We start from the raw sequence: 14,889 nt of genomic DNA, 5'->3' as shown, positions 1-14,889 counted from the left end.
ATAAAAACTCTTTTTTTTTTCTTTTTTCCCTACATAATATTGAAAATTACAAAAAAAAAAAAATGCTACTTTTTATTTTTTCTTCATTTCAACTACATATTTTTCAATTTGTTTGTAGTAGACTATGGTATACTACAATCTATTATACTATAATATACTACGCTTTACAATAGAATACTCCGGTGTACTATAATATACTACGTTGTATTATACTTTACTACTAAATCCTAGCCGCCAACAACTCCAAGCCATCGCTACCCTAGCAGCCAACGCAGCTGCCGCCAACCCTAGCAGCCAATGCTCGCAGCCGTCACTACCGTAGTCACCTACCAACATTGGGAAAACCTAGATCTGGCATTTGAACTCAAATCAAGGTAAATTTATTAAATGATAAGAAAATCAAATGCAATTAATTAGTCAAAAATCTGCTTTAAGTGACATCCTAACCATAACCACAACCCCTTATTGCCCTTGCCTCCACCACGACTCCAACCGCCGCCACCGCTTCCACCACGACTCCCTCCACCGCCTCTGCTCCTGCTCCCTCTGCCGCTTTTGTGCTACTACAGGAGGAAAAAAAGAGAGATAGAGATATGAGAGAGAGAGAGAGAGAGAGAGAGAGAGAGAGAGAGAGAGAGAGAGAGAGAGAGAGAGGGGGGAAATATGAATATATAGATTATAAGATTTACATTCAACGAAAGTGACATGTGGTATAAGAGAAAGATATGGATAAAAAAATAGGGATGTGGCATATATTATTTCAAACTAAGGATTTAATTAAAATATTGTATATGGACTTGTCATTTAGTTTAAATTAAGTTTCTTTAGAAGGGCTCATGGCATATTACCCCTATCTTTTAATGCATATTTGGCCCCAAATGATAAAATCCTGACTTCACCACTAATTGTAGAAGATCTTGTAAAATCCTTCTTTTAATCTAGAGATCTTTAGAGGATTGTAGAGGATCTTCTAGACTCATCATTTATATATATATATATATATATATATATATATATATATATATATATATATATATATATATATATATATATATATAGAAAACCATAGGAGTTATCATAGACATAGATTAAGATGATCACCATCATCCATTGAGGATGTGAGTTGTATAAATAGGAATGGCCTCATTCATTTATAGACATGGAATAGAGCCAATTTGTATTGAAAATTTTGATTTCAGTAACTGAGAACACAACACCATTTTCACTAAACAAGTTTTCTTGTTTCAGAAATCATCGAATGACAATATATACATGGCTCTTTTGGTTAGATGGTTGTGATAGATTGGTAGGGGTGGGACAACTAATGTCGATACTAATTTTATTATTAGTAAAATTAATCATAGTTTTTGGTTCGTGTGACTATTTAAAAATTGATAGTCACTTGATCACTAATCTTTTGTTCAGTTCCCTTGAAATTGATTTATAATATGGGATTAATGGTAAAATGATTGAAATACCCAATTAATATGGGTACATCATTTTCATACGTTATATTAATTTACTTTTCTAAGGGCTGTATCGTCATTATGCATAGGTCCAAGTGATGGGATTAATTGGTGATAAATTATCAAGTTGATTTTGGCTTGATACATTATCAGCTAACTGGGCGATAAAATCAGTGGCCCCCATTATCAAAACAAGATCTAAGATCGAAACCAAACAATATATTAAATAGAACAACTAGTCCATCAAGTCTAATATATCCAACCAAAAAATTTCACAAACGATTAAATTGTAGACAAACAAGGTGTTTATTGGTGTTAATCGAAATCCAACCACTGAATGACGCGTGAAGTTTTAGTTCCCCTATCTCCCTCATTATATATGCTTTTTTTAATTTTATTTTCTATCTCATATTTTTACTGGAAATTACTTCTTATTTTCTCTCTTTTTCTTCTTATTTTCCTTTTATTTTTATTTTCTTTCTCATGTTCTCACTGGAAATTATTTCTTTTTTGCACTCTTTTCTTCTTAATTTCACTATAATGTCCAGTGGCATCTCTAGGTCACAAAATTCTTGTTTTTCATGTCACAAATCTAATTAAGCATTATTTGAGCAATTTTTGAGGGACAACATGTAGATGTAAAAAAGCTGCTGCAATTCGCACGGTCTTGACCACTCAAAATATGGGAAGAAAATTTAACAATTGTCTCGACTAGATGTAAGGATATTTTATTTACTTTGCAATTTATATTTTGTAATCACATCAGAAACTAAAATCATTACATGTATAACTATAGAAGAAATGCATATGCAATTTTCTTCAATGGCTTGAGTCTGAAGTATGTCCAAAGGGGGTAGAAATCGGGTAAGGATTTATAAGATTTTTAGATGCACACTAGAAGCTGTTAATCAAACACTAAAGATGAGGAATGCACAACTTCATGATGTTGCTCTAAATTTGACAAATACAAACAATGATATGATGATGATACAACAAATGGAAGACATAGTATAGTACACAACCTAGAAAATAAGGTGACCAAGTATAAATGGATTATACAGACTTTTGTAATGTTCACATGTTTTTTGTTCTTCACTAAATGGGTTGGAAATGACCCAAAAAGTGAGAAGCGAAGTTTTACGTAGCTGCTATAAATTTATTGTAACGAAATTCCATATTATTCTAGTCTAAACACAATCCATCTTAAAAATAAAAACTGATTACTTTGTCAAAATATTAAAAGTGGCTAGCTACAAAAAGGTACAAGAAAACAACCAAATCTTGGCCAATCTACACAATATTCAAACTATCGGAAGTAGCTACTTGCCCATAAAAGTATCAAAAATAACAAGATATCAAAAGTAGCTTGCTGCCCACAAAATACTAAAAGTAGCAATTGGTTTTAATATACAAATTGTATTCAAGGTATTATAGAAACATGAAATCATGATCCTCTAATGTCCAGAACCACATTATTTTTTTCTGAATTTGACGACTGACTGGAAATTAAAATAGCAAAGATCCAAACCATGTATTGTGGACTTGTATCAACATAATTAACATTATATCAGAAATATAATTAATGTTAATTATGTTATGTATATTTAAATTTATAGGTCAATTACCTCTATATTTTTAGTATATGAATTACTTTCAACATGGGACCTATTGTTTGCTTATATGAGAAATATAGTTAATGTTAATTATGTTATGTATATTTAAATTTATAGGTAAATTACCTCTATATTTCCAGTATTCGAATTGCTTTCAACATGGGACCTATTGTTTTCTCTATCCTACATTCAAAATAATCTTATGAATTGAATATATTTTTCAAATGTAAATGTTTAATATAATCACAACTAAACTAAATTTATGGGTGAATTGCCTCTATATTTTAAGTATTTGAATTTCTTTCAATATGGGATGTATTGCTTGTTCTACCCCGTATCCAAACTAATAATCATATGAACAATATATATTTTTAAATTAAGACTACTAAAATTGATTGAGCATTCACATGCCATTCCAATTTCCAATTCCATTTTGTGGACCATATGGATTGTCTCTTCTATTACCAACTATATTGTTATTCCCTCATTTTCTGGTTCCTGAACCTCTACCAACACTAATAGATAAATGAATAGCATTAACAACTCTTGACACTTGGACTGCAGGATCACTTGCAATAGATGTTGGGGGCCTAGACTGAGGACCGGCAGTAGCTACACCAACAGGTGGTCTTGAAGTAGCCTATACATGAAATACAAAAATTCAGTGATTATACGTAATAACAATGAAGTAACAACATAAACAAAATAAAATTTATATCATTTGTTTCTTCTTTCTTTGTTGTTCGGGACAAGGTTTCTTGCATCTTCTTTTGTTGTTGATGATATCACCACACATTTGAACAAGCATCTTTCTAGGTCTACCAGTGAGCTTTTTGAATGGAGGAGGCATTATCTGTTGTTCGTTCTCATGTGCACATAGTGGTGATCATTGTGAATGGTCTGACACATGCATAATTATGTATGTGTAGAATGTTTTATACATATCAACATAATAATAATTTATCACAAAGTCATATGCATTTTTTTTCTCTTGTAAAATAGCACAAGTGGCATGTTGACATGGAATCCCTGCCATATCCCATTCTCTACAATTGCAAGAATATCTTATCAAGTCTACAACCCATGTTTTGTTTTACCTAAAGATACTTCCCACAAGCTCTCAGCAGCTATATAACATTCAAAAAATATACAACCTTCTCTTTTATCATGTTCAAATTTCTCTTGAATTCCAAGACAGATCTTTCCCTTGAATTCTCAATCTTTTCTCTCTTTATGTGAATTCTACACAAGAATTGTCTCCTTAAAGTGTCCATCATGGTCGAAATAGGAATTTCCCTAGCTTTTTTAAAGTAATTGTTGAAAGATTCACAGAGATTGTTGCTAAGCATATCACACTTAGGCCTTGTTGACATCACATGCTTGCACCATTGATGAGGAGGAATTCTCTTCAACCACTCTTATGCTTCATTTGATATTGCTCTAATTTCACCTTTTTTTGATTCCATCCTTCAAATAAGATCTTGCTGCACTCCACATCAAATCCTTTAAAGCTTTGTCCGTTGAACTTCAGTTTGAAATTAGCATACAAATGTTTAACACATAAACGATGTTTAGTAGATGGCATGATAGTTTGGAAGCTCTCTACATATCCTATATATCTGCCTGATATGAAAGTTTAATTGGTTAAATTGGTTAAATCAGCATTACCAAATAAACTATTCAATAACTCTAAAAACCAACTCCAACTTTCTGTACATTCACTTTCAACCACCGTAAAAGCAAATGGAAACATTAGCTTGTTTCCATCCCTACCAATGACAGCCCTGAGCTACCCATCAAAATGTCCCTTAAGAAAGCAGGAATCCAAGACAATGACTGGTCTAAATCCCTCAATAAATCATTTTTTCATGCCATCAAACAGTAAAATCTTTTGGAATTTAGGATTTCTATATAATGGAGGACCCTGAACCTTAAGAACTGCAGTTGAGCCAGGGTTTATCTTTAAAATTTCATGGCAATATTGTCTCATTCTAGAATGTATTACTCGTATACATTACCATGTATCATTTCAATAGCTTTTCTTTTGGCTCTATATAGCTTTTGCCTAGGTGTATAAACTTTTACTTATTTCCGAACGAAATTTCTAAATGAATTAATAGGCATAGTTGGATCTTCCATAAAAGTGTCCAAGTACTGGTGTGCAAGGTATGAAGAATTGGCACTCTTGTTTTCAAAGCTTCTAAGGCAAGAATGAGGCTCACATTTAAGGCTCTTAATTTGGAATGATGTGGATTTCCCCGTTAAGTTGGCATGTACCCCTATGTCACTACTGCCCACCCCTAAGTCACATTTGCCCACATGATCTAAATCAATATTCATACTTTTAGTGTACATGTCAATCTCAAACAGATTTGCAGCAGCATATAACTTGAATATCTCAAGAACACAACCCTCATCATGAATTAGTTTGAACTCAGTTTCACATGGCCTGCTAAACCAAATCACAATAGTAATCGGATACCCAATTTCTTCAACTAGGCCATGTATCTCGATATAAGACACTAAATCCAGGTCAACATCTCTCTCAAAGTGATTCATACCTCCAACATATCCAGACTCTGGAAACATGTCTCCATGATGGATTTTGATTACAAAACAAATGATATGTCATTGTAACCTAAAAAAATATATGTCCAAATTAATAAAATATTAAGATACCCAATTGTTTCATCACATGTAAAACTCAGAAATTTTATACTCTAAAAAAGGACCCACAAACCCTATAATAAACCCTCATATTTCGGTAGAAGAGTTATCTAGAAAAAGCCCTAGATTCTAAATTGAACAACCAAAGCCCAAAGAATAGATACTAACATGAAGCAAATCCTTAAATGATTCAGGAATAAGATCTTTTGATGACTTCAACCAAATGTATAAGAAATCATCGGAGTGTTTATAAGATTTGTTTTGCTATAAAGAAAAATGAAGTAGAAAATTGTTTTGGCTGAAATATATTACGTAGAATGAAATTTGGGGTAAGACTGTAATTGCACAGAAAAATGTTAGAAAACTAACGCCGTTAAATTTTTTAAGTTTGACCAGAAAATATAAGTGAGTATTTGGTACGTTTTATAATTAAGGGGTGTGTATGCGACACAGTGCATAATCCAAGGGTGCAAAGTAAACTTTGCCCTTTAATTTATGCCACATGGCTTTCAATGAATAGGATCCTATTTTTTCCTATTATCGGATCGCCCGGCTCTAATGTTATCCCTTCAATAAAATCAATTGCTCGTTTATATTATAAGAATATCCTTGTAGTTCTATAAGTTAAAAGTTTCTAGAATTGTGGGAACAACATAGTGCGTGCTTTTGGACCATCAGTTATCATCAAAGTTAGCTGCCAATTTTTACCTATGTTAAGAAGTTGGTTGCCAAGTTTCAACCATTTTTTTTTCAAGAAGTTACTATTTGTTTTATACAATATAGAATGTGGTTATTCCTATCTCGCTATACTTGGGGTTTATACTTGCCGCTACGCCATATTAGAGATTCTCAACTTACCCACTATCCCATAACTCCCTCCATGATGTATGTAGGGTATAACTTCCATGTAACTCCAATGTAACCTCTTTGTGACTTCCGGTGGTTTGCACCTATATAAATAAGAATCTTCCTTCCCCTAAGAATCACATAATTATCTCTCTACGAATTGTCTCTCTTGTGTTGTTACATTCTCTGCATTTTTGTTCTCTTATTTACGTTCTTATGTATTTCCACAATCACCCAACCACATAATTAGATTAAACATCTCATTTTACAATACGTTATCAACTAATTATTTTATTAGTGGGCTAATTATTTTTAAGGCTTGAGCTCGAGCCAGAAATCTCAACTCGTCGAGCTCGAGTACAAATAGTCGAGTTCAAGCTTGAGCCTTCCAAAAAAATCGAGCTCAGCTCGTTCACACCCCTAGCAACATGGCCCTAACTTTATCCATCAAAGTTCTATTCATTCTTTCAAAAATGTCATCTTGTTGGGGGTTTATATGCAATTTTCCTATGTCTCTTAATGCCCAATTCCGCACACAATGCAACAAATTCATGCTTACAAAATTCAGTGTCATTATCAGTCCTAAAAGAGTTCTAATTTTTCTGTTGTTTTGATTGTCCATGAGAGTTTTTCAAGGCCTTAAACTTATCAAACACATCAGATATATGAATAAACAAGAAAATAATAATCTACCACATACAATAAATATCTATTTCTACCAGGTGTAAAGACATATGTAGGACCCCAAACATTAGCATGAATATATGCATTCAAGAATTTCAGTGCATTTGGAAGAATTAGGAAATGAGGAAATATGGAATTGGCCTTGAATTGTTTACCCATAATGCATGAATCACATATATATATATATATATATATATATATATATATATATATATATATATATATATATATATATATATATATATATATATATATATATATATATATATATATGCATATCAGAAACAACATCACCACACATATAGTTGTTTCCACACATATAGTTGTCTTTTGTGCAGAATTCATAGTCCTTTTCTATGCCATAGATAGTGATGTCATGCTGGACATAATTTACGCGTGAAACAGAAACAACATATACAACATACATGACGTTCTTAGAGATTTAAATGCAAGCAACCACCACACACAATATTCATCATTCCATCACTAAATGCAACTCTATATCCAGAATCTTTTAAAATAGCACAAGACATCAAATTACTACTCAGTTTGGGAACATATCTAACATTCTTCAATGTCAACACAAAACCAGATTCATACCTCTTACTACTATCATCCTTGGAAACGGAGCCATATTTTAATTCATAATATGAACAAAACATGATTCTATGAGGTGCCATATGATTTCAACATGCAAAATGCAATAACCAGCCATTATTACTCAACGATGTAGACACAAATCATTCACATAATCAATATAAAGATCAAATATCATATACACATCACCCATGTTTTCATCAACTTGATTAGCTCGTTCACTAGCCTTATTTTCCTTTTTAGGTTCAGAACACTTATTGACACAATGGCTAGCTTTTCTACAGTTGTAACTTTCTATGTTTCATTTATTCTTACTCCCTCCTTTTTCCTTTTCAAATTTTGAGAAGTTTGATTTTGGTTACTTCCAGAAGAAGAATTGTTTCAGGCTTATATTTTCATAAAATTTACTTCACCCAAAGATATGTTACCCATGTTAGTTTTTAAGTCAGATTCTTTGTTTTTCAAACAATTTATTACGGTGTCTAAAGTCATTCTATCGCTACCATACTTAATAGTAAATTTTACATCACTGTAAGAATTTGAATAGCATTTAGAAGCACAATAGGAGTATATTCTCAATATTTTTGTCTACAGTTAGCTTAATATATATTTTGCACAAGTTTTCTAAAACTATCTTGATCTTCATTAATATCTTTGTGCAAATCAAGTTTAAACTTAAAAAAATATTTCTAGCAAAATTATCTTAGAGGGTAAGAATATTTCAGTATAAAACTCTCAAGTTTATTCCACAATTAACAGAATCATGATTTCCCAATTTTCTAATCACAAAGTCAGGTAAATTTAAAATAATCACAGAGTAAGCAAGTTCATCAAGATAATTTTTTACAACTTTTGTGGTTTTATCATCACAAGTCTCAGTTATAGCTTTATATCATTCTTATTGCACTAATACACCTTTTATTTTTGTTGTCATATAGCGAAATCATCATTACCATCAAATGAGGCCATATGGTAGGAATTCATTTCACACAACAAGCAAGAGCATATAAAAACAAGATAAGAGCACACAGAAGTTGAACACATGCAACAAAATATTTCAACTAAGATAGCTGCACACATACAACAAAATATATCAACACATAAAGCTGCACACAAACAACAAATTATTTCAACACAAAAAATAATCCAAAGCAACAGATTATCTCACACGATAACCACACAATTTACCCAAGTATACATGTGTAGAAAAATATATTTTAAAATGGCTTGGATGACAAGGTTGTCTCAGGTCAACCCCCGCCCAGATTCCTGCGACACGAAGCGCTCTAAATAAGGGAAGTTTGGTATAGAAAACGACATAAGTTATGTGAGGCTCCAGAAAAAAAAAATATATATATATATATATATATATATATATATATATATATATATATATATATATGCGGAATTTCGGACTACACTTGGTCTACTACAAGTAAGGAGAAGATATACTACGTGAGCAATGCACCTACTATTTAAACGTCTTCCTCCAACTATACCTCTGATATCACTATTGGATATTCGTTTGCTTTACACAAGTAAGTAAACATGAAACAAAGATTGACATCACCAGATTAGTTCCAACACATGGAACTGTTTGTCCAACAATTGGCCGTTCCCTTTTGTCCAAGTCCACGCCCAGTAACCCACAATGACGGCAACTAGAATCGGTGTCTACCACAGAGCTAAGAAACTAGGAATCCTAAACCTACCCTACTCACCCAGTTGACTCACCAAGGCTCAACTCCCCTCCTCACATGTGTTTTGACACTCAAGCTCTCAATCTCACTAGTGTTTTAACTGACCCATGACCAATCACCTTAGATCAGAGTGAAAAACAAATAAAATTAAGTGTATGCACAGTGTTCTCTATCTCTCTTGAAGTACCATATAAATAGCCCAAAAGCAACGGTAGGAGACCACAAAGTTGTCATTAATGCTCTCCATGTGTTGAAGAAGTAACCGAAAAACGATATGGAAAAGCAAGAAGAAGGTACAACAGAAAAGAGAAGAAGATGTAGAGAAGAGCGGCCGTAAAGTCAAAGAGAAAAAATTAGGGTTGGATGAGTAGTCAAAATCGTCACATAATCATGGACGGCCAATATATGTCTCCCACTTAAATGAATTGGGTCAAAACAAAATCAACTGGGCCGACTCCAAGGTTGGGCTGCTCGGGCCCAATTCACTTAAATCATTTATTTTGGTCCACAAACTTAACAAACACCTAACTCAATAAACTTGTTTTATACTAATTATTATATAAGAAACCATGAAGCAACAACGTATATTACGAAACTAGCTACTGTAGTCGACACTACCTAATCAAGTGAAGGGAAAAATATTCGTCCAAAAAATGGTGACAAGAGAAGCAGAATAATGGTGGCCCATCGCATGTCAACTCACAATAGCTCTAGCCCTCTTTCTTTCTATGATGTGATATTCTTCATCTTACTTGCTTCCTCTCTCTTGTTCATTTAACCTTGCCTTATTTAGCAACACCCAAAAAAAAAACCAAAAGGAATTAAGGAGATCGATCGATCGATCACAAGATTTAATCCGATCGAATAATTCAGATGGACAGAGGGAAACATCACTCGTCGGAAGGGTCATCGCCGCCGTCTGCCGCCGCAACCCTCAGCCGCTACGAGTCCCAGAAGAGGCGGGACTGGAACACCTTCGGGCAGTTCCTGAGGAACCAGCGCCCGTCGGTGGGCCTGCCCCACTGCAACAGCAGCCACGTGCTCGACTTTTTGAGGTACTTGGACCAGTTCGGGAAGACCAAAGTTCATTTGCAGGGCTGCGTGTTCTACGGGCAGCCCGAGCCGCCCGCGCCTTGCGCCTGCCCGCTCAAGCAGGCCTGGGGCAGCCTCGACGCCCTCATCGGTAGGCTACGCGCCGCCTACGAGGAGAACGGCGGCTCCCCGGAGAGCAACCCGTTCGCCAGCGGCGCGATCAGGATTTACCTGAGGGAGGTGAAGGAGTGCCAGTCTAAGGCCAGAGGGATTCCGTACAAGAAGAAGGGCAAAAAGGTCAATAAGACTGATGACGAGTCCAACTCTTCTTCTTCTTCCACGCCATTTTCTTGAATTATAAGAAGGTAAATAAACTATATGCATCATTAATTTTGCAATTAATTAAATGAGATATTATTGCATGTGGGTATTTACATATATGTATATGTTTAGTTAAACATATATATGTATGTCTTGTTGCAGCAGATCTGATTTTAAATCCCCATTGGGAAGAAAAAACAGACAAAATCCCTGGTTTGAAGGAATTACACTGTACTATAATACTATATATAGATGCTTATAATTATCAGAAAAATACAAAAAACCAGAACATAAAATGTGAGTTTAAAGAAACTAATCCAACAAAATATTAGGTACAAACCCTAAATATATAAACAACCAATGGTTGATCAAAACAAGAAACCTTGTTAAAACTTATCGATCAATCACATAAATTAAAGAAAGAATATCTATATATGTATGATCTGCAAGAAGATGATGTTTTTAAACAAGAAACATTATTACTATTTGAGATTGTAATATTTAATAAGTAACAGCATAAGTTTTTGGTTCAGACGATCATTCAATATGGTAACAGAGTCAGGTCAAATGAAAGGTCCTGTGACTTCGAATCCCACCCATTTCAAATATTTCAAGTGTAAGGCTTTAGATGTAATTCGTCTGCACTATGAGTAGTAAAAGAGCGAGCCAACTCGTGAGCTCGATGAGCCGACTCGGAAAGAGCTCGAGCTCGAGCTTTTTGACTAGCTCGAACTTGAGTTTTTTTTCATTGTTCGTGAACTCACAAACCGGATCACGAGCCTTCTTTTTATTTATTTTTTATATATTATTTTTTATTTAATTAATATATAATAATTTAAAATATTATAATAATAATATTAAAAATAATATATCAAAATTAAATAAAATATATATATATTTACAGTTGATTATTTATTTTTACAATTTTTTTTTTGTTATAATATAAATAATTTTTAGTCATAAAAATATAATTAAAAGAAAATGAGCTTGGGCTCAAGTTCAACAAAATGGACTCGAGCTCGAGCTCGTGCCTACCAAAACAGCCGAGCTCGGCTCGCTCACTCCCCTAGCCTGCACTAAGCTTTCGGTTGAGATGATTATTCAACAATAATTACTACTAATTATTTTCGAGTTTTTCCCTGTAATGAATCTATAGTATAACATCCCACTAATTACAGTACCTCACCATTTTATGTATCAGCATTCCATTTTCTTGAGCATCTTTTTTTCTGATTCTGGCAGATTTTTTGCCCCCACAGATTTTTCATTTGCATGTATTATATAAAGAATAGGACAGACTTTTAATCATTTATTTGATCTACTTTATTTTATTTTTTATATGATATAAAATAATCAAATCAAGATATAATATTTTAAGTCCGCCATGCAAATTAAATCCATCTCCTTTTTGTGGGCTTTCAAGCATTAATTAATTATTTAATCTGGAATCACATCATTGTATTATCCTATCTCAACAGGTTGTGTACGAGAAACCAGAATTAATGTTTATTTAATTATACCATGATATAAATATAAATATATATAGTTATAAATAATTATATATATGATCTGCTGTTATTAAATAAATGCCCCCAATAATACTATTTAACCCACTCAATTCTTAGTGATGCATACACAAACTGATCTTTATTATGAGGGCAATTTATTTATTTTATTTTATATTAAATGGATGATTGTTTTCAGCATCTTTACTAGATTGCATTCTGTCTGGTTGGTTTGTGTGGGACATATACCAATTATTCAATTTTGTCCAGTGCTTTATTTTTATTTTATTTTTTTTGCAGAATTTTTCAAAAACCATGTAACATTATATTCTTGAGGTTAATTATTTGAAATTTTGACTATTCTTTTTTCTCTCATGAATTGAGGGCATGGATTTCAATTGCAGAGGTAATTACTTAATTGATCCAAATTGTTTTGATAGTTTGCTTTTATGTGGATTCATAATCAATGACTGATCAGTATATAGAAATTTAGAATAATTAGATTAATGGTTTAACTTTGGTTATAAATATATACAAAGTTAATTAAAGACTGAGATTATCTTACTAAAATATAAGACCTAATAATAATAAAATGGCTAATTAGCCTGAGTTTGCCAGCAATTGTCCATGTGGGGAGGTCCGGGTATGGGCGGCCCACAATCGATTGTCGTGGGCGCCTGTGAGTGTTGAACGCACTATAAAGCTAGGGTTTGCGTTTTTTCTAACACTAATTGGTTTTAGGACAATTGGTAGTGTCCTAAAAAACATTAATATTACAACATTACCATTAATCATCATTGTTTAGCAGAACTGATGCATGTAATGTATATTAATTCAAGTGATGATCAATATTCTAATACAAATACAACCAAATGATCTGTTGTTTAGGGTTTCGGATTAGGGTTTATTGACAGTGTTAGTATGCAAATTTATGTCCTTTAATTTAACCGCTGCAAATGTAATAAATTTCTTTTAAGGTTGTTTTACTTCAGGTTTATTAAGCATCTTTAGTTGCCTATTATATTCTTTATGTACTCGTTGGTTTTTGATCTATAGACAGCTGCAGGTTGGACCGCGGGTCCAGCCCAACCCCCACCCTCATCGGATGTTCGTTTCTTGCCTCATAATCGATAGTTTCCGTGGTCTTCATCATTGTCTTCTAACCAAATTTAGTATTTATACTATATATAATTCCTTAGTCGTATATCTATATGATCATATTATATGTATAGATCAAAAAAACCCGTCCTCGTTTTTCAGATGTATAGTGGATCTTTATCCTGAAAACCTTTTGCTTTTGGGGTTTGGATACATAATCATTTCATGTAAACTTTTTCCTTTTTGACTGGCAATTATCCATTACCTTTTTTGCAAAGATTTTTACCATTGCAAAAAAAATTGAGCTTCTGCTTATTACTAACTTACTTAAACTTTATTCGTTTAGCTTAATTTTTCACGAAGGTAAGTCCGGCATGGTTTAGGAAATGACACAAACTTGGTGGAATGAAAGTCGTGTTCGAGTGTGTTTGGAATTTATGGTGTGTAAAATGTATAGTGACAAGTCTACCTTATGCGCACTTCATTTCAATAATATATACATTATTTCGTCACCGGCCAAAACCGTTTTTAACAGGAACATGTCCTTGTAGGAGGAGAGATCTTTACAGTGTGGAGATAGGCAAGTGTTCTGTCGATGCTGTCGTCCATTGAATCGACAAATGCTCCGCATGCGTCGAATATTATATATATTGAAGCCGCCTGTCTGATAATTTCATTTTTAAGTCTTATAAGATTGTAAGCTTCCCAAATATATGTATGTATATGTATGTATGTTAATTCTTCCGATGTTGTTGCATTGATTTTACATATTTTTGTTCATGATGTTTTATTCAATAAGTAAATAAAATGGGCTTAATTACAAGCTTTAGGAAGTGTTTGGTCCTATATATAAAGATACGGCTATATATTGTTTGCTTTGTTTCGATGCTCTAAATAGTCAATAATTTGTTTAGGTAAACGGCTAGATGCCTGTCTAGTCTTGGGGAAAAAAGAATGATGTTTTATTCTCGTTCTGAAGAACACATTGGATAATGGCTAGTTGCAAAGCGTATTTAGGATCCAATTGTCACAGGGGTTTCTTTGCACAATAAATTTTCGCTCCTGCGGCCTGGTTTCCACTCTAAAACAAGTCACTTTTCCCTCGATTCTCTTTACACAAAAGCACAAATACAAAGTTTTTTCAGCCAACGTAAATGTAAGCAAGAGTATGCAGCGGAAAACAAACACACAACATGTTTACGGGCAATGACGAACCTTTATATTAATTTTCCAACAAAGAATACAAAGGAGCTAAGGTGCACACACAAAATCCTCACTCCGGATGCTTACAATTGTAATTTGATCTCTCTAATGCCAGATGGGTAGGATTTGTGCACTCTTAACCCTGTAAATACCAGAA

General features: G+C 33.4%; 1 protein-coding gene across 1 annotated transcript; it reads left to right on the top strand.

Annotated features, from left to right (window-relative positions):
• The first annotated feature begins 10,190 nt into the window (after positions 1–10,190).
• On the top strand, positions 10,191–14,362 carry LOC105953802 (protein LIGHT-DEPENDENT SHORT HYPOCOTYLS 10). The gene is made up of 2 exons (XM_012977480.2): positions 10,191–10,970; positions 14,081–14,362. The coding sequence occupies exon 1, from the start codon at positions 10,447–10,449 to the stop codon at positions 10,957–10,959; it is 513 nt and encodes a 170-aa protein (XP_012832934.1). The 5' UTR covers positions 10,191–10,446; the 3' UTR covers positions 10,960–10,970; positions 14,081–14,362.
• Positions 14,363–14,889: the final 527 nt, after the last annotated feature.

The sequence above is a fragment of the Erythranthe guttata genome, chromosome 13 (genome assembly GCF_056151865.1).
Source record: "Erythranthe guttata isolate IM_541 chromosome 13, IM_541, whole genome shotgun sequence".
NCBI classification, from domain to species: Eukaryota; Viridiplantae; Streptophyta; class Magnoliopsida; order Lamiales; family Phrymaceae; genus Erythranthe; species Erythranthe guttata.
The sequence above is the reverse complement of the archived record's forward strand: the minus strand, read 5'-3'. Positions and strand labels throughout refer to the sequence as shown.